Source organism: Lathyrus oleraceus, chromosome 3 (genome assembly GCF_024323335.1).
Source record: "Lathyrus oleraceus cultivar Zhongwan6 chromosome 3, CAAS_Psat_ZW6_1.0, whole genome shotgun sequence".
In the NCBI taxonomy this organism is placed as follows: Eukaryota; Viridiplantae; Streptophyta; class Magnoliopsida; order Fabales; family Fabaceae; genus Lathyrus; species Lathyrus oleraceus.
In genome coordinates, this window is record NC_066581.1 from 11,333,067 (window position 1) to 11,352,095 (window position 19,029).

The 19,029-nt window shown below is 37.7% G+C and overlaps 2 protein-coding genes across 2 annotated transcripts; both read left to right on the top strand.

Annotated features, from left to right (window-relative positions):
• Nucleotides 1-6,448: 6,448 nt before the first annotated feature.
• Nucleotides 6,449-11,100, top strand: LOC127129406 (protein MAIN-LIKE 2-like). Its single transcript, XM_051058596.1, has 3 exons — nt 6,449-6,655; nt 6,757-7,108; nt 11,096-11,100. The coding sequence occupies exons 1-3, from the start codon at nt 6,596-6,598 to the stop codon at nt 11,098-11,100; spliced, it is 417 nt and encodes a 138-aa protein (XP_050914553.1). The 5' UTR covers nt 6,449-6,595.
• Nucleotides 11,101-11,664: 564 nt separating this feature from the next.
• LOC127129407 (probable ubiquitin-conjugating enzyme E2 25) lies at nt 11,665-18,063 on the top strand. Its single transcript, XM_051058597.1, has 8 exons — nt 11,665-11,724; nt 12,749-12,889; nt 12,980-13,900; nt 13,948-14,079; nt 14,160-14,223; nt 14,601-14,740; nt 14,842-15,153; nt 17,565-18,063. Exons 1-8 carry the CDS (start codon nt 11,665-11,667, stop codon nt 17,835-17,837), a joined length of 2,043 nt encoding a protein of 680 aa, XP_050914554.1. The 3' UTR covers nt 17,838-18,063.
• The last annotated feature ends 966 nt before the right edge of the window (nt 18,064-19,029 follow it).

Here is a 19,029-nt window from a genome sequence, read left to right on the forward strand (position 1 = left end):
TGCTTTTGATTAAGATGGTTCTGTTTGGTCATTTGAAGTTGCAAATTGCATGTTTGATACTATTTTGTGCATGAAATGATAATGGTGATTGATATGAGCATGGGACCAATTGCATTTGTTTCTAATTTGTTTGAATGTGATTTTGGATAAATTTCACTTGCTGTTTAGGATTTTTTATCTCCTTTGGACCCTAGGATTGGCCTAGTGGTCTAGTTTCTCACATTTGGTTTGGATTTTCAGGTTAAAAGTGCAAAAGGCTTAAAGGAAAGAAATTCAAGTTGTAAATTGAGATTGTTTGATGTTGTAAAATAACATTGACTTTGTGTTGTAGGGTTTGATGCTTGAGTTTGAGCTCATGGCTTGCACTTGTGTGCATTAACTTGTGTTTGGTTGTACAAATTAACTTTTGCTGTTTACTGTTGGTTTGTCTGAGTACTAATTGTGCTAGATTGATTCCAGGTACCATAGTCGCTTCAGTTCTTTTTGAACTTGCTTGCTGGTGCTTGGTTATTTAACCAATAGAGGTAGACTCTCTTGTCTCCATGTAGTCTGGAAGACCTGGCCTGTTACTTGGCCAGGCACCTGTCTGAAGTCCCCCTTTCGGGGCAATGTTTGTGTTTGTTTATTATTGTGCTAAGCAGGAAAGTCCTTCATAAAGGCAAATTGGCAGAACCCAAGAGATAAGCAACCTATCTCCTACTAGTCTGTGAGTCACTCACATTGCTCACACTACCTGTGTTTGAAGCATGTTGAGTAAAGCCCAAGATCCATTGAGTCTTAACTTGGGGAGAGAGTTCCATCTTTCTGAACTCCCCCACCTTCTTATATCAGATGCTCTCTCTGACCAGAGATAGAAGCAATGAGGCACACCCCTCATATCCTTTCATCTGCTTCACCTTGACCCTCAATGTCAAGGTTAAGAGCAACTCTCACCCGATTACAGAGTCTGTTTGTTGAGGTTGATATGACCCCTTAACTAAGACTTCACCTTTGTTTGAGCCCCACTTGTTGTGTATATAGTGTGTGCATGCTGTGTGCTTTTGATTGATTGCTTGTGCTTTCTAGTCAGGTTAGTGTGGCTTGCTTCCTGTGCAAGTCATTGCTAAGATAGCTCACTTCCTGTGTGAGATAGGTAGCAACCTTAACTTAGGGATGATTTTGCATGATAACATCTAGGCTCGAGTCGTAGTCTCCCTAGTTGTGTCTCCCTCTGTTATCTGGTTAGGCTAGCCTTGTATCCCTTCGTAGGGGAACTACGTCGCCCTGATCCTCATGCCAGATGAGGTACGTAGGCAGGTGGTCGTGCGAGACCTCTCCGGGCACCCTTTTCTTTTTTTTGCGTGTGTTTTGTTTGACAAATATCAGGTTCGAGTTCCCGACTCCCTGTTAGTCTGTGTGTTCAGTTTCTTCTGACGTCTCAGCGTCTTATGGGTGTTGTGCTTGCCAGCTATCAGGCTCGAGTTCCCGACTCCCTGTTAGTTTGTGTGTTCCTTTCCCTTCGCAGGGGAACTACGTCGCCCTGATCCTCATACCAGATGAGGTACGTAGGCAGGTGGTCGTGCGAGACCTCTCCGGGCAACCTTTTTGTTTTTTGTGTGTGTTGTTTGACGATGGTTAGGCTCGAGTCCCCGACTCCTTAGCCATTTGTTGTTTGTTTGTTCTGGTTGTGTGCTTGGAAGCCGGTGTAAGTCCATCGAGTGGCGTCTGGGTTCCAGTGTGCGTGTGTTTGGTTCGGATGCCGATGTAAGTCCAGTAATTGGCGTTCGGGCTCCACGTTTGCCTTCTTGTGTGTGTTTTGGTTCGGATGCCGATGTAAGTCCAGTGATTGGCATTCGGGCTCCATGTTTGCCTGTGTGTGTCTTGTGTTGTTTGGCGTGCGTGAGCCGAACTACGGTAGCTCTGATTCTCGTTCCAGACGAGATACGTAGGCATAGGACGCGATGTCCTATCGAGCCCTTTTCTTTCCCCCCCACCTGTGTTGTTTTAGCGTGTGTGTATGATGTTTGCCTGTTTGTTTAGCAACCTATTCTTTCTTCTAGAGCGTGGATCCCGTCGAGTACGACGGACGTGAGGGGTGCTAATACCTTCCCCTCGCGTAACCGACTCCCGAACCCATTCTCTTTGGTCGCGAGACCATGTTCTTTCCCGGTTTACTCTGAGCGTTTCCTTTCCCTCTTTGGGATAAATAACGCACGGTGGCGGCTCTGTGTTGTTTTTGTTTCAGCCCGCCGGTTGTTTTTCGCGGATGCGACATAGGGCAGGTGCCTTAGCCAATCCAATTGGCGCCTATGTGTAGGTTTTAAAAGGAGGCGCCAACTCAATTGGCGAGTCCCTCATAAAATGCCTTTTTTGTCTTATAAATAGATGCGTTGTGTGACCTATTGTTCCATAACTCATATAATCATTTGGCTATCATGTTTGGTGTTCGTCGCCGATACGGTAAGGTGATTTATGCGAGAGACAAACCTCAATTGCTGATGCTGTTTTGGAACATCACCACGTTAGATCAACTGAAGAGGGAGCTGGTTCGATGGTTAGACGGGAAAATACCAGAAGGGGAAAAAATCAGAAGTATTGAGAGACTTGACAGTATCTTTGGTTGGGTGCGAATGAAGACTGATAAGGATGCTAGGGAAATGATGTTCGGTCGAGACGACATTAATTTGATTGTTGTAATCAGTTAGAATTATTTATGTTTTTAGATGTTTTGTACTGATGTTGGTTATGAAACTCGTTGTAACAAGAACTTAATGATATATAATGATTGATTGTTACAGAAATACAATGTTACAAAAAGCTTAAGATCTAGATAAAATGTTACAAAAAGCTTAAGATCTAGATAAAATGTTACAAAAATCTTAAGATCTAGATGATGCTCCTTGATTGGGACAGTTATTTTTGTTGTGTCCTGGTTGACGATAGATACTACATAATCTTATCATTTTATCTGTGGAATCCATCTCTGTTCTGATACGTGTGCTGTTTGGCCTTCCTTTCTTCTTTCTACGCATCTCTTCATTGTGCCAAACAATATCTCCTTCATATGGAGGCCAGTAATCCTCCATTGGTAGTACTGAAAAGCTTTGACTATATACATTCATGATGGTGCTGGCCTTGTACACATCAGATAAATGGGTGTAAGCGTCTTGACGAGTATAAGCGCATGCTGCAATGACATGGGAGCAAGGTATGCGGAAGGCCTGAAATTTTCCACAATCGCACCAACTTCTGTGTAGTCTAACAGCGTAGGCTAAATTTGGTCTCCCCTCGTTGTTGCCCATTGTTTCCTGGACGCTGAAATTTTGTCTATGACGGTCAAACACTGTTACAGCGTGTGTCGTAGCTTTGATGCTCTCCTCTTTCATGACCTTCATGCAACACTCACTGAATACTTGTCCGGACATTAACACTGCACTCCATCTTTCACCTCTGGTTGCGAACATAGAAGCCAACCTATAATAGGTTGATCTTACCAAGGCGGTTATCGGCAGATTTCGAATCCCTTTGAAAACCCCGTTCATGCATTCCACAATGTTTGTTGTCATGTGGCCCCATCGACAACCACCGTCAAATGCTCTTGTCCACTGCTCTACTGGGATGTTATTTATCCATCTCCCCTCTTCTTCATTAGACAGTCGAATCTCATCACGATAATATTGAAATGACGGTTGAGTTAAAGCATACCCAACATTCACCACCTTCTTGCGAAGATTCTTATCTTTTATAGCACGCATGAAGTTTTGTGCAATGTGTCTGATACAGTAGACATGTGTAGAAGGGGGATCATGCCATCCGTTGTCATGGTTGTTGTAGGCACTTTCAATGGCAGCATGTCTATCTGAAATCAAACATAGATTGGCTTGTGGAGCGACATGCGTTCTGAGATGTCGAAGAAAGAAACCCCATCCACCAGCCGTTTCACCTTCAACAAGAGCAAAGGCAATGGGAAATACATTGTTGTTACCGTCTTGTGCAACTTCCATGAGCAAAGTACCCTTGTGTTTTCCATATAACCAGGTGCCATCAATTTGCAGGAGAGGTTTGCAGAAAGCGAAACCTTTGATGCACGGGTCAAATGCCCAAAAGAGACGGTGAAATATTCTATTACCTGTAGCAGAGGTTCCGTCTGGCATCATTGCTGGCACTGTCTCCAGAATTGCCACAGTTCCTGGGACATAAGTTTTTAGTGCCCATAAAAACCGTGGTAATTCCTTGAATGAATCCTCCCAGTTGCCGAAAACCTGTTCAACAGCCTTTGTCCTCGCAATCCATGCTTTCTTGTAGGATGGAGTATAATTATATGTTGTTCGGATATGGGATATAATTATACTCACCTTCACTGATGGGTCTTTATTTACCAATGGCAGAATGTCTTGACATATCAAAGTTGTGCTCAGTTTACGGTGATCTTGTTCAACGTTAGTTGCAACGCAACTGTGTGGTGGGTCTATTGAAGCGATCTCCCAAGAGTCATTTTTCTTCTTGTAAGATGCAGCCAAACGAAACTTACAAAGCATGTTACGACATTCGATAACATACCTTCTAGAATCAGTGCGTTTCACTGTAAAGTCAGCAAAGTTGTTCATGTGGAATTTTTTGATTGCCAAGACACATTCTTCTTTGGTACGAAACATGTCTCCCACCTTTAATTCGCCTACTGGTCTCGAATACGGATTATAGAAGACACTGTCGGACGTTTCATCGTCGTGAAGATCCATATTTGTCATATGTTGAGGAGGATTGTAGGCATGACTAGGAGGTATTGGTGGTGGTTGAGCCTCATCTTCATCGTCGTTGTTCAGGATGTGATCAACCTGTATCTCAGTCTCCTCTTCTTCTTCATCAACAACGTCGACTTCTACTTCTGCTTCTGGGTTGAGTTCATCTGACCATTGTGCATCATCTGCAGCATCTTCACCAGCTGCATCCTGATCGGTTAGTTGAGACTGTTGAGACGGTATACATGGTTGTAGAGTAATGTACAACTCGATACAATCCATGCCTGAATGTTCATGACTAAGAAACATGTTTTCAACATCTTCATCGTCTCGTATCTTAAGGGGGAAAAACTTGCATTGACCATTCTCAAAAAATATAGGATTTTGATATGTCATCTTTGACACAATACCTGATCCTATAAAGGATTGTATTCTTTTTTTCAAATGCAAAAAGGTTGCATTTCTCTTCATCGTGACTCTAATGGTATCAGTGTTTCTAAAACAAAAACCATGAAGCTCAGACTCAAAAGTTTCACCGTTGCAGTGAACGTTGACACTGTATAATGATGAAGATGACATTTTGGAGATGAAAACTATTTTGCAAGTGCAGATGAATGTGAGTGAAGTGTCTTGGATGTTGATAGTAAGACACTTAAATAGATGGTATCAGTGTCTCACATGCTAGCTAGTTCTGAGATGATGTGTCGGACATTGAAGCTACTCTGAGATAATGTGTCAAGCATGCAAGTCAGTTCTGAGATGAGGTGTCTGTCATGCAATACAGTGTGAGTTGATGTGTCAAGCATGCTAGCTAGTCATGAGTTGATGTGTCTGTCATGCAAGACAGTGTGAGTTGATGTGTCAAGCATGCTAGCTAGTCAAGACAGAAGTGAGTCTTCAGCATGCAGGATACTAGAGAGCCACGTGTCTGAGATGATGTGTCAATCCTGCAAGACAGTGTGAGTTGATGTGTCAACCAGGCAAGCTATCAAGAAGTGAGTCTTCAGTATGCAGGAGACAAGATAGCCATGTGTCGGACATGTAAGACAGTTCTGAGATGATGTTTCAATCAGGCAAGACAGTGTGAGATGATGTGTCAGACAGGCAACCTATCAAGAAGTGAGTCTTCAGCATGCAGGATACTAGAGAGCCACGTGTCTGAGATGATGTGTCAATCCTGCAAGAAGTGAGTCATCAGCATGCAGGAGACAAGACAACCACGTGTCAGACACCTAAGATGGTCAGACATGATGTGTCAACCATGCAAGCTATCAAGAAGCTAGTCATCAGCATGCAGGAGACAAGACAACCACGTGTCGGACACCTAAGATGGTCAGACATGATGTGTCAACCATGCAAGCTATCAAGAAGCTAGTCATCAGCATGCAGGAGACAATACAGACACGTGTCAGACACCTAAGATGGTCAGAGATGATGTGTCAATCATGCAAGCCATCCATAAGTGAGTTGTTCAGCATGCAGGAGACAAGAATGCCACGTGTCATACATGTAGACGGTGGCGCTAATTGGTTTGGCACCTACACTTAAGGCTTGTACATGGTCGCCAATTTGAATGGCGCCCCCATGGAGTCAGTCCTCGAAACCAAGCATTTAGAACTAGCCTTGCATGCATGTACCCTATGGTGTCGCCAATTTGAATGGCGCCCCCTCTTTATTATTGTACATGGTCGCCAAATGAGGTGGAGACACCATGCAAACACAATTTTTTATGCTCTCCTCCATTTGCCTATAAATTCATCCACTCCTTCAACAATTCTTCCACACCAACATTCTCACTACTTCATCTACATTACTTCTTTTACAATTTCATCTTCAACAAAATCTTCCAATTTCATCTACACCAACTCCCCAACAATATGTCTTTACTCACAATGGGCGAAGCACACAGAGGAACAGTTGCAAACATCGCAACATACGTAAGTTTTTTCTTATACTAATTTTTTATGTTTCATCTCCACCAACCCCATTTTATTTTGAAATACCAACTTAGTCAAGTGTTATATTATTTCTATTATAGGATGTATCAAGGTTTCGAACTCGAGTCCACGAATTTGTCCCAATGGACCCGATGATTCAACCTTATGTTGAACTCGCCGGTTTTGGTCACATTAGCAAGATTATGTCTTGGTCTATAGATAACAAGTTCATTCTAGCCTTATGCGAAAGATGGAGGCCAGAGACACACACATTTTGGTTTCCAACCGGTGAGTGTACCGTGACGTTAGAAGATGTCTACATGCTTTTAGGACTACGAATTGAAGGCAAAGCTGTTAATGGTAAGACCAACTATGCAAATTCAATTTGCATGGAGCTTTTAGACACTGATTTGTTAGATGATAATGCTAGAGGTCAAGGTATACTACTCTCACGCCTAAAGTCATATTATAATAGTTTATATTTAGATGAGCATTCTACCGAAGATGCTTGAATAATCAAAACTAGATGTTACATTATGTTGTTACTAGGATCCTTTTTATTTCCCGAAGGTAGTGGTTCTAGCATGCATATTATGTACTTACCTTTACTTAGACATATAGATAGAATAGGTAGTTACAGTTGGGGATCAGCATGTCTAGCCTATCTCTATAGTTCGTTGTGCAAAAACTCCCACAAAGACAAATCTACATTTTCTGGATGTGCTGTTTTGCTACAAGCATGGGGATGGTCAAGACTACCGTCTCTAGCACCGGTCAATAACAACCCCTTCACTTTTCCATATGCAAAAAAGTAAGTTGTTTAAATTGCTATATCTTTACTTACTTCCTTACAGTTTAGTACCCATAACTAATTTATTTTAACTTTTTGGTGTAGATGGTCGGCACGTGGTATGAATTACAGCAGATGTCCGAGACACTGTATTACTCAGTATCGCAACCTGTTGGATCACCTTCGATCGACAGACGTAAGCAAAATAACTTCATTAATTCGTCATATTATGTTGACTTTTTCTACATTCATTTAAATCCTATCGTCTTTAACATTTCAGTTCATTTGGCGTCCATACCTTAATATGGATCATGAGCATCAGGTCAACCCTGAAGACGCAGCCGTATGGACAGCATGCACACCGATAATACGGTTCACAACAGTGGAGATGCACAACATCGATCGTGTGAAGCTGCAGTTCGGTATGGTCCAGAATATCCCAGACCCCCCAGCTAGCCTAGGAGAATGGCATATGCGTAAAGTGAACGACCAATGGAACTACAACCCTTGGAAAACCTTCGCAAGATCAGAGTGTCGCAAGTGAAAGCACCGTCATGACCATGTCTTAACTGACGCAGTCATGCCAAATGAGGTAAAACCAAGTCGTACTTATATGGCTTGGTACAGATCGGTTGGATTTCAATTCATCACCGATGATATGTACCTCTACGACCCACGCCAGACAAGTTACACACAAGAAGGATCAACATCTAACCCCCAACAACATTCTCAGCCCGGTTACTCACAACCACCTATCCGTCAAACTTTCCCTTCCACAAACACACAAACATACAACCAAAACATGCCATTCACCCAACCCCAATACCAAGAACATCCCCCATACCACCACCAACAAATGGACCATCAACCTCAGACCGAACATCGCTTCGCACCCACACCATCACCCTACCAAAGTCGCCTTAGCCAAAACACTAACCGCCCCATCACCTACCGTAGCCAAGAACCCCAAACATCACAATACCAAAACATCCCACAACCATATGTCTTCCAAACACCCCAACAACCTTTCCAACCTTTCCTAGACCCATCATTGTCACCCATGTCTCCCTTCAACCGTCCCGGTCGCCCATCCATGAGTCAACCACACCCCAACTTCTCTGGCATGGGTCATGAGCTCAGCTACGCCGGTACACCATCATTGAATACTGAAGACTATGCTGAGTTGGCTGAATACCTCAACGGATCTTCTCCTGTAGGAGGTAATGACGCTCCTGGACCATCAGATGAACAAACACCGGTGCAGAATCGTCAACGTGGGTTAGGGCCAAGGGTTAGGGTAGCTAGGGGATGTGGGACCGGAGGTCGGTTAGGTGATCCCGGTCATCACCATTAGGATTCTTTGTGTAAAATCCAAATTTTATTAATATGAATTCGTATTATATCAAATTTATCTTTGTGTAAACTCCAAACATTAGGTTTCTTTGTCTAAACTCCATTTTGGCAAAATTCACATACACATGTTTTGACTGAAACTCCATTGAGATGTCTACTTAAATTGTTATGTTGGACAAAATTTCATAATTCTAAAATAAACACATATGATAATACAAAACATTATAGGTCAGATAACAATTGAAATGTCAAAGAGTCCAAGTTCAGGTGCCCATACCTTTCTCATAAAAAATGCAAAGGATGCAAATTTTTTGTCCAAATTCATTATCTTGAAAAGATCTAAAACTTTTATGTTGAGGGTTTTATCATTTGAGGCTTTTATCATTCAAACAGAAGGGCTTGAATTTGGTCCCTTTTGGCAAAATTCACATACACATGTTTTGACAGAAACCCTAATTTTGGGTCAAGTTCGCAAGGACCTAACTCACTCATTTTTAATTATTTTGAGGTGGGACCAAGTGAATTGGAAAATTTAAGATGTCTATTTCACTTGTTATGTTGGACAAAAATTCATAACTCTAACACAGACACATGCAATAATACAAAACATTATAGGTCAGATAACAGTTAAAATGTCAAAGAGTCCAAGTTCAGGTGTCCATACCTTTCTCATAAAAATTGCAAATGATGCAAAACTTTAGTCCAAATTCATTATCTTGAAAAGATCTACAACTTTTATGTTGAAGGTTTTGTCATTTGAGGCTTTTATCATTCAAACAGAAGGGCTTGAAGTTGGTCCTTTTTGGCAAAATTCACATACACATGTTTTGACAGAAACCCTAAGTTTGGGTCAACTTCGCAGGAACCTAACTCACTCATTTTTAATTATTTTGAGGTGGGACCAAGTGCATTGGAAAATTTAAGATGTCTACTTCAGTTGTTATGTTGGACAAAATTTCATAACTCTAAAAGAAACACATGAAATAATGCAAGACATTATGGGTCAGATTATAGTTGAAAAACTTAGAAGTCCAACTTCAACTGCCCATAACTTTCTCATAAAAAATCCAAATGATGCAAAATTTATATCTAAATTAATTTTCTTGAAAAGATCTACAACTTTCATGTTGGAGGTTTTTTCATTTGAGGCTTTTTTAAGGGAGGCGCCAATTGGATTGGCGCCCCCTCTTAAAAATTACACATAGGCGCCAATTGGATTGGCTAGGGCAGGTGCCCTAGCCAATCCAATTGGCGCCTCCTTGCAATTTTTAAGAGGGGTCGCCAATCCAATTGGCGCCTCCTCCTAAAAGTGGGGTATTTTGGGAATTTTGCTGAAAAGTGGGTTATTTTAGGAATTTCTTCGAAAAAGTGGGTTATCTCGGTAAATTTGCCTCGTAAAATTTGTTTTAAGGATTTAAAATTAAAAATTGATATTAATTTAAAAGAAGTGAAATTTAGATTTAATTAAATAATTTGAATTGAAATCAAAACACATTTAGAATCGGTTTTAAATTGGTTCGAAATCGATTATAAATTTCACTATGATTTTTGTGATAAATGGTTTGATTTTTTATAAATCATAACCATAAAAATGAGTTAATTTACATTAATTGGTTATTCATGCACACCATTTACCAAGATTAGATCAATCTTCACTGTCAGAGGGAGTGGAGTCTCCCTCGTTGGTTATTCATGCACACCATTTACCAAGATTAGAACATTGCCTATTGTAGCGTTTGTTGAGGTGACTTTCACGAGATTGATCGATTATTGTCGAATTACTGTAAAAAGACGACGATTTTGTAGAGATTCGAGATAATTAGATGTCAATTTCCACATATGACGTCAATGTTATGTGATGGCACCAAGAATATGAAACGAGATCAAAATAAGATTTCAATGCAAAAAGATTGGGATGAACTTGCAAGATTAACACCTCAATGAATTATGATCATATGCTTCGTGTTTACTACGGTCTCCCCTATTTCTCCGATTGTTAGAGGCGCCTCTTCATTTTGAGTCCCATCATTAATCCCATCATTTAACAATATTTAATTCTTAAAACAGCATATATATATATATATATATATATATATATATATATATATATATATATATATATATATATATATATATATATATATATATATATTATACTAAATCAAACATCTGTGTTTTTTGAAATGAATACAAATTAGTTAGAGACGCGTATACTTTAACGCAAAAAAGGACATTAACGAAATGGAAAAATGTCCGAACAATTATTCTGAAAGTATAACTACCTTTATAATTTACAGTATGACAAAAAAAAGTTTTGGATTGTTTAAATAAAATATTTAGTTGGAGTGGAAATAAAACCGACCGCACAGGAAATAGTAAAAGAGCCAAAAAAGACAACGGATTCTATCACTCAACAATAGTGGCTAAAACGTAAATTACTAGAAAAAGAGTGTCTTTTTAGATATAACCAAACAAAAAAGGGTTTGTGAGAAGTAAAAAACACGGTGTAGTCTTAATCCATATTGATCTTCATCACAAGCGCGCGAAGGCAGTATCATAAGACATTTGCATTCTCCTGTTTTCTGATTTTTCTCTGACCAACTTGTTTATTCAATTTCGGAACAATTCTTGATGAGTCGATCGATTGAGCAGCCGCCTCCGCCGATTTCGCTATCTGAACATTCATTTCAGAGTTCCAACTCGTCGGTTTCTCCTTCTCTTTTCGGTTTAGCTTTTCTTTTTTGATTGAGTTTTTCTTTTTCTTGCGATCGCGATTACGTACACTTGAAATTGAAAACACAGAGTCACTCTTTTTTTCCTCTGTCACAGTAGGAGTGTGTATTCTGGTAGCAGTTCTCATAGCTTCATGGACCCTGATGTGATCGAGATTCCACCACCACAGCGAACTATCAAGCCGCACAAAGAGGTATCATCGTTCCTCGCTAATCTTTTATTTTTCTGGTTCTGTTCTATTTTAGGTTTACTTCTTAACCTTATATCCATGGTTATTGTTGGTACCAAAACTAGTTGATGTTTTAAAAAATTAATTGGTTCATTTGTTGGGAATTCATTGAACCCACCTTTGAACTGCAATTTAGGACGTATGTTCCGGTTTGCAGCACGTCTTTAGTTCACTTGAGAATGTATATTGCGATAAAGACTGAATGAACTATTCTTGGAGTAAGGGAGAAAGGGAAATAGTATACCATTCAATTCGAAATTAAAGATGAGTACTACTCTGCGGTTAAAGAGGGAGTGAACAATGGTGAGAGCTATGTTTAACGGAATAAAAAAAAAGATTACAATGGGTTAAGATTCAAGAAGAATTCGGAAATGGGACAACATAATTCTGCAATACGCGTAAATAAGGTTGTCAAGCGGGGAAAAGTGGACTGAATTGCTTGTTCCAATTAGCGGAGAGGCTGCGTGTTTTACCAGCATTTCCCCCATTAACTTTCTTTCTTATTGATCAATCAGATGACACTTTGTTATTTCCCCATTATACATAGGAGGATTTTCATCCCCTGACCGATTGATCTGATTGTTTGATGATGACATGTTATTTATCAGTAGTCAATGCCACTTTTATGTGAAGTGAAATGTATGCTGATACTAACTTTGGTTATCAGGGTCAAGGAATTTGCATGGGTTGGTTGAAAATATTCACTTGAAAATTAGTTTCGATAGTTTCTGTTACACTACCTGTTTACCTTGTGTAAATATATCCATTTGACTTATTTACAAAGCACTGCTTTTCTTCCTACTTTTGACTAGGAGATATTCAAATTGACATTGATTGGATTATATCATTTATGTCTTTTACGTACACATCTAAAGCACACCTATGCTCTTAGTTCTAACTTGCCTTGCACTCTTGTTTTTCTAAGATTTAATGGTTTCTCTATGTCTATTATTTTCTTGGATGTCACAACAGTATTTTTCTTCTGTAGGTCATTTTTCGGGATGTGATCGACATCGACAATGATGACGACACAACAGATTTAGTGTTAATTGGTGAAAACATTGTTGAAAGTAATAAGGGGAAGACAACTGAATCTGTTCGCAACGGTTCTGGTGATCATCAAACTATGGTTTGTGAATAAGACGTCTTTCTTGTAGCTGATTGATATTATTGTCTCTAACTTTAACAATGACTAAAATTTTCTTGAAACCATTTTCAGGAAGACTTTGATAATATATATTATCCGCCTGTGATTGACAAATCTGGACCAAGTAGCAGGGTAGAGTCTTCCAATGGTTATACTTCTGTATCAAATAACTTAATCAACATTGATGAGGATGAGTCTGACCACTTGTATGACGATGATGATGATGGCTTCTGTGATATTATTCCGGATGATTATATGGATGTAGATAATTATACTTTACTGCAGGAGCATTTTGACAATGCAAACATACCTCCTGGTATTGAGGCACCTGTTCCTTGGTTGAAGGAATACAATCTAAGTTCTAAGAATGCTGAAAGTAGTTTATTCTATCCTAGCTTTCATATTCCGCAATCTGATTCTAAACATTCTCAAGTTAATGGCTTATTTCAGCCTTCATGGTCATTTGAGCCTATTAAGCCTGAAACCCAAGGACCTGTAGTAGGTAGTTCTAGTGTGCAAAATCACTTATCTTCTCAATTATTTTCTCAAGTTGACCCTAGTAAGAAAATAATTGACGCCACACAGAGCAGGAGACGCAAGTTAAAGTTGGCATTAGGAGTGGAGTCATCTACATCTAGTTTGTCTTTGGGACCTTCTGGTAAAAAGAAGCCTTATTTTTTTGGTTCTTCAACTAACCATGGCTCTGTAGACAACTCAGGGGTCATGAAGCTGCCACATGGAGGTGGTTCACCTCATTGGAAACTACTTGAAAGTGCAAAGAAAGCAGCTGGAACTGGAAGTATCAGTTCACATTATTCAAATTTCTATGGACATGTAGATGGATCAATTCATTTTCCAGGAACTGAATTTGCAAATCCTTGGTTGAATTCTTCTCATTTTAATCCATTTCCAAATTATACAGCTTATCCAGGTTTTTCCAATCCATTTGTTCCTCTTCATACCACACCTGCGCAAATGTTCAATAACCCTTGGGTTCACAATACTGCAAGAGATGGAAATAATGGCACAACTGCTGATAGTGTACTGTTGTGACCATCTCTGATGAAGCCAGAGAAGAAATTCTTGAGAAATTTCAAAACTTTAAGCAATTTGACACTGTTGACGACACTTCAGACCATTACTTTGTTCGCACCAATTCTTCCACGACACAGGTAATTTTTTTTTTATATGTATTTTGTTCCAGTTTTAATCTTAACTATATTGTTTAACCATTAATTTGTTTCCTGAACAGCATTCAAAGAATTGGGTTAAAAGAATTCAGGAAGAATGGAAGTTATTGGAGAAGGATTTACCAGGTAAAGTTGTTTTTTCAGTATTTCTGTCACGAATGGGCTGTAATATTTTCCTTATCATATCACTTCTTGTATTTGTTTTTTTTAAAGCTGGAGGATTTTTATTGTGTGCTTGACTTCATTGTTATTAATATACCTTGGCGGTTTTTGTCAAACCCAAAGGCCATTAGTTTGGCTGCATTTGTTAAGTGTACATCCTTATAAAATAGTTTTTGTCTTTCTTTTGCTTGGTAGAGATAGCTACTTGTTCTGAAGCTGGAGGTTCAAAAATCTGTAAAATAATTGTAAATTGTGTTTTTAATATCATAATGAGCAACCTGTTACTGAGTTTTTGTACAATCTCTAGCTGTTTCTTTGACATTTTCTTTTATTTCTATTAGATTCAATATTTGTCAGAGTTTATGAATCAAGAATAGATCTGTTGAGGGCTGTAATTATTGGAGCAGAGGGAACTCCTTATCATGATGGCATTTTCTTTTTTGATGTTTCCTTTCCAAGTGGCTTTCCCAATGTACCCCCGGTATGTTGTTGAGATTACCGCATCTGACTTGCAGTATTCTTATGTACACTATTTTTAACCTTTAATTCAAAGTCTGACTCAAGGGACATTTTTCAATGCAGCAAGTCTACTACCACTCTGGTGGACTTCGGCTCAACCCAAATTTATATAATTGTGGCAAGGTGTGCCTTAGTCTACTTAACACCTGGTCTGGCAATAAGAATGAGAAGTGGCTCCCAGGTGTTTCAACAATTTTACAGGTCCTGGTCTCTATACAAGGTCTAATCTTGAATACACAGCCTTATTTTAATGAGCCTGGATATGCACGTTTGAGTGGTTCTGCTGAGGGTGAAACTAGATCCCTGCGGTATAATGAAGACACATTCCTCTTATCATTGAGGACAATGGTTTATCTGATAAGAAGGCCTCCAAAGGTTTGATTCTAGAAGCATATCTTGGTTTCAACTCTTTATCTATTCTCATATAACATATTTTGTTTTAAATAGTTTCTTTTGTTAGTTGTCATGTTCACTCATTGCACCACGGCAAAGTGATGCCTAGAAATTCTTCTGACGTGCCTTTTGGTAAGCTTTGGAGAGTCAGAAGAGAATAATGATAGCCATTGTCTTTGCTAATTTATAAAATAGTTTAACATTATAGAACAATCACCTAAGCATAGGCAAATGATATTGAGAATTTTGATTCAGTCCCCTTCAAAATATATATACTTCTAGTGATATATAAGCTAGACATACTGGATCTACGTTATTCACAATTCACAGCAGTCTTTATTTAAGTATCTCTAAGCAATTATTTTAGGTATCCCTAAGCAGTTGTTTAAGTATCCAGTATATATACTAAATCTTCAACTGTTAAACGTTTGTTTCAAGTTTCAACTACGCAGCACTGCAAAATATTATATTCCTATTACACGATACCGTATATCAACCCTATACAATAAATACATAGATCATTAAAGCAAAAGTGGACGAGTCCTTTTATTGACTCTAAGGAAAATGTTTATGAGTGTGTTTTCTTAACTAACAGTCTAACACTCACAATGTACAACACCAAACAAGCCTTATTCCATTAAGTGGGGTCAACTACATGGATCAAATTATGGTCCAAATTACACCATAATCTTCTATCAAAGACCATGTTTCTACCCAATTTATTAATCTCGAGATCTTTTTTAATAGTTTCTCTTATAATTTTTATGTGTCTCTCTCTACCTTAAGTTGTTCGAAATGAATCCTCTCCATCTGATCTACTCCTTACAACAAAATCCTCACCATCTTTTCTATCGTAGGTGCTTTCGTCTAGTCTTACCACACATCCAATGCAACATCCTCCTCTCTGCTACGTTTATTTTATTCTCGTGTTGGTTCTTAACCGTCCAACATTCAGTCCCGTAAAACATTGCAGGTCATACTGCCGTTCGTTAATTTTTTTTTCCTTTAGCTTGAGCGGTACTTTTGTGTCACATAAAATCCCTTGAGGTCCTTCTCCATTTCAACCATCCAATTTTAATTCCATGATTTACATCTCCTTCTATTTCTCCATTGTTTTGTATTATGAATCAAAGATATTTAAATCGGGTGATTTGTGGTATGATATGGTCTTCAACTTTCACCTTTAGGTTAAAAACACTTCTTCTTTTCTGACCTTACTCTTATTTTTTGAAGTGCAAAAACATATATAATATATTAAAAATATTAGAAATAAAAGAAAGACCGAAGTCAAGATACAAAACAGATAGAAGGTACCAAAGGTACCAAACAAATAAATATAGGTTTACATTGTCTTACTTCGGCTTAAGCGAAAGCCATATGTTTTCATGGCTCGTCTCCTCCAAAATCTCAAGAGCATACTTCCTCTGAGAGATCACGTATCGGATTTTGACTTAGCTACTTCAATTCCACGATAACAATTCCTCTAAGAGCATACTTCCTCTGAGTGATTGCGTATCTGATATTGCTTCAGATCATGAATGCCTCTTTGGTCATTTCCTGTGATAACAATGTCATCCATATAATCAACAATATAAATGCATTGGTCTTTAAAACACTGAATGGCCGGCTTCGTTGCGGACCATGCCAAATTCACAAAGATCTGAACTGAATCTACCAAACTCATGCTGTAGAACTATGCTTGAGACCATATAAGGCTTTTCGTAACTTTACAAACAAAGCCACAAGACTCCCCCCGAGCAATGAACCCTGGCGGTTGCTCCAAATAGACCTTGGTTAAATCACCTTGTAAAAAAGCATTTTTGATATCCAACTAATAGAGAGGCTAACTGTGCATAGCTGCCATTGATAAGAAAGTCATATTTGCAATTGGAGAAAAAGTATCACCATAATCCAAACTGAAATTTGAGTATAGCCTTTAGCAACAAAACAAGCTTTCAAGCGATCTATCTGACCATCTGGTCCTACGACAACCAACAATAGATTTCTCTGTAGGTGAGGAGGACACAAGTCCAAGTCTGGTTAAATTCTAGAGTTGTCATCTCATCAATCATAATCTGACACCATCCTAGGTGAGAATGTGTTTCCTGTATAGTTTTTGGAATGGGCACGAAATAGCAGACACAGAAGCATATTGGGAAGGAGCTATGTGATGGTAACTTAAACACTCTAGGCTATCTTCCCCTCAATTTATCACATTAGGTTTCTTTAACTATACACTAAAATTTATTCACTGCTGTTATGATTGATTGGTAAGCCAGGTTATATAATAAGTGATGGGTTTATTTAGTTTTTTTATTTATGTATACTATTGCCTTGTAACTTATAACTTTTGGGATAAAAACTGACTATTTAGGTTATTTTGAGTTTTTCAGAGTTTTGAGGACTTTGTTAAGGGGCACTTCTGCAGGCGAGCTCAGGACATTTTAGTGGCTTGTAAAGCATACAAGGATGGTGCTCAAGTTGGTTGTTTGGTGAAAGGCGGAGTTCAGGATGTTGATCAGGGTGACAAGAGCTGCTCAAAGGAGTTTAAGAATTCTTTAGCTGCATATGTGGATATGCTTGTTAAAGAGTTTACACAAGTTGGAGCCAAGGACTGTGAGAAATTCCTGTCTTCATCAACGGTAAGCAACAAGCCGTTGGAATAGTTGCTACATTTTCTTGATAAACCCAATTTTGAGACTTGCAACAAGCCGTTGGAATAGTTGCTACATTTTCTTGATAAAGGTTTAATTTAATAGAAGGTTTTGTTTTATGTTTACATTGTTGAACCTTGTTATATAGACTCAATGGCCTGCTCATAGTTCTCAATACTGTATATAGTTCGGATGAATTATTAATGCATTCTTAAGATGGCAGAAGATCCATTGTCAATTTATTTTTGTTTATCTCTTTCTTTGCTTATATGTTTAGCTTACATCCTATTAGGAAACCTCTTTAATGTGAATCTGTGTATGAAATAAATCAGATTATTATCTAGTATGAGTACCAGTAACATTATTATTATTATTATTATTATTATTATTATTATTATTATTATTATTATTATTATTATTATTATTATTATTGTTATTATTATTATTATTATTATTATTATTATTATTATTATTATTATTATTATTATGAGTATGAGCATGAGTACCACTACCAGTAGCAGTATTAGTATTATTATTATTATTATTATTATTATTAGTACTACTATTATAATTATTATTATTAGTATTAGTATTATTACTATTATTATTATTATTATTATTATTACTATTATTATTATTATATTATTATTATTATTATTATTATTATTATTATTAGTAGTAGTATTATTATTATTAGTATGAGTATTACTATTAGTATGAGTATGAGTATTAGTATGAGTATTACTATTATTATTATTATTATTATTATTATTATTATTGTTATTATTATTATTACTATTATTATTATTATTATTATTATTATTATTATTATTATTATTATTATTATTATTATCATTATCATTACTATTATTATAATTATCATCATCATTATCATCATTATTATTATTATTATTATTATTATTATTATTATTATTATTATTATTATTATTTATTATTTATTTATTGTTAAAGAGATTTCAAAATCAATTTCACGAATTTCTTAAAGTCAGAAAGAGGTATCTTTTCAATTTTTTAGTAATGGATTTTGAGACTCGCAAGCATTTTGGAAATAAAGTAGAATTTTTTACGAAAATTACCCTGTTTTTCAAGAAAATTCCCAAAATAACTATGTTTTCAAAAAAATTTCCAAAGTATCCCACTTTTAGGAAGATGCGTCAATCCAATTGGCGACTCCTCTTAAAAA

Excerpts from the sequence above, each read along its gene's own strand:
- LOC127129406 (XM_051058596.1), top strand. The coding sequence starts at position 6,596 with ATGTCTTTACTCACAATGGGCGAAGCACACAGAGGAACAGTTGCAAAC. Across the intron at positions 6,656-6,756 it reads TTGCAAACATCGCAACATAC|GATGTATCAAGGTTTCGAAC; the intron begins GTAAGTTTTTTC and ends TTTCTATTATAG.
- LOC127129407 (XM_051058597.1), top strand. The coding sequence starts at position 11,665 with ATGGACCCTGATGTGATCGAGATTCCACCACCACAGCGAACTATCAAG. Across the intron at positions 13,901-13,947 it reads AAATGTTCAATAACCCTTGG|TGTACTGTTGTGACCATCTC; the intron begins GTTCACAATACT and ends AACTGCTGATAG. Across the intron at positions 14,741-14,841 it reads GCTTTCCCAATGTACCCCCG|CAAGTCTACTACCACTCTGG; the intron begins GTATGTTGTTGA and ends TTTTCAATGCAG.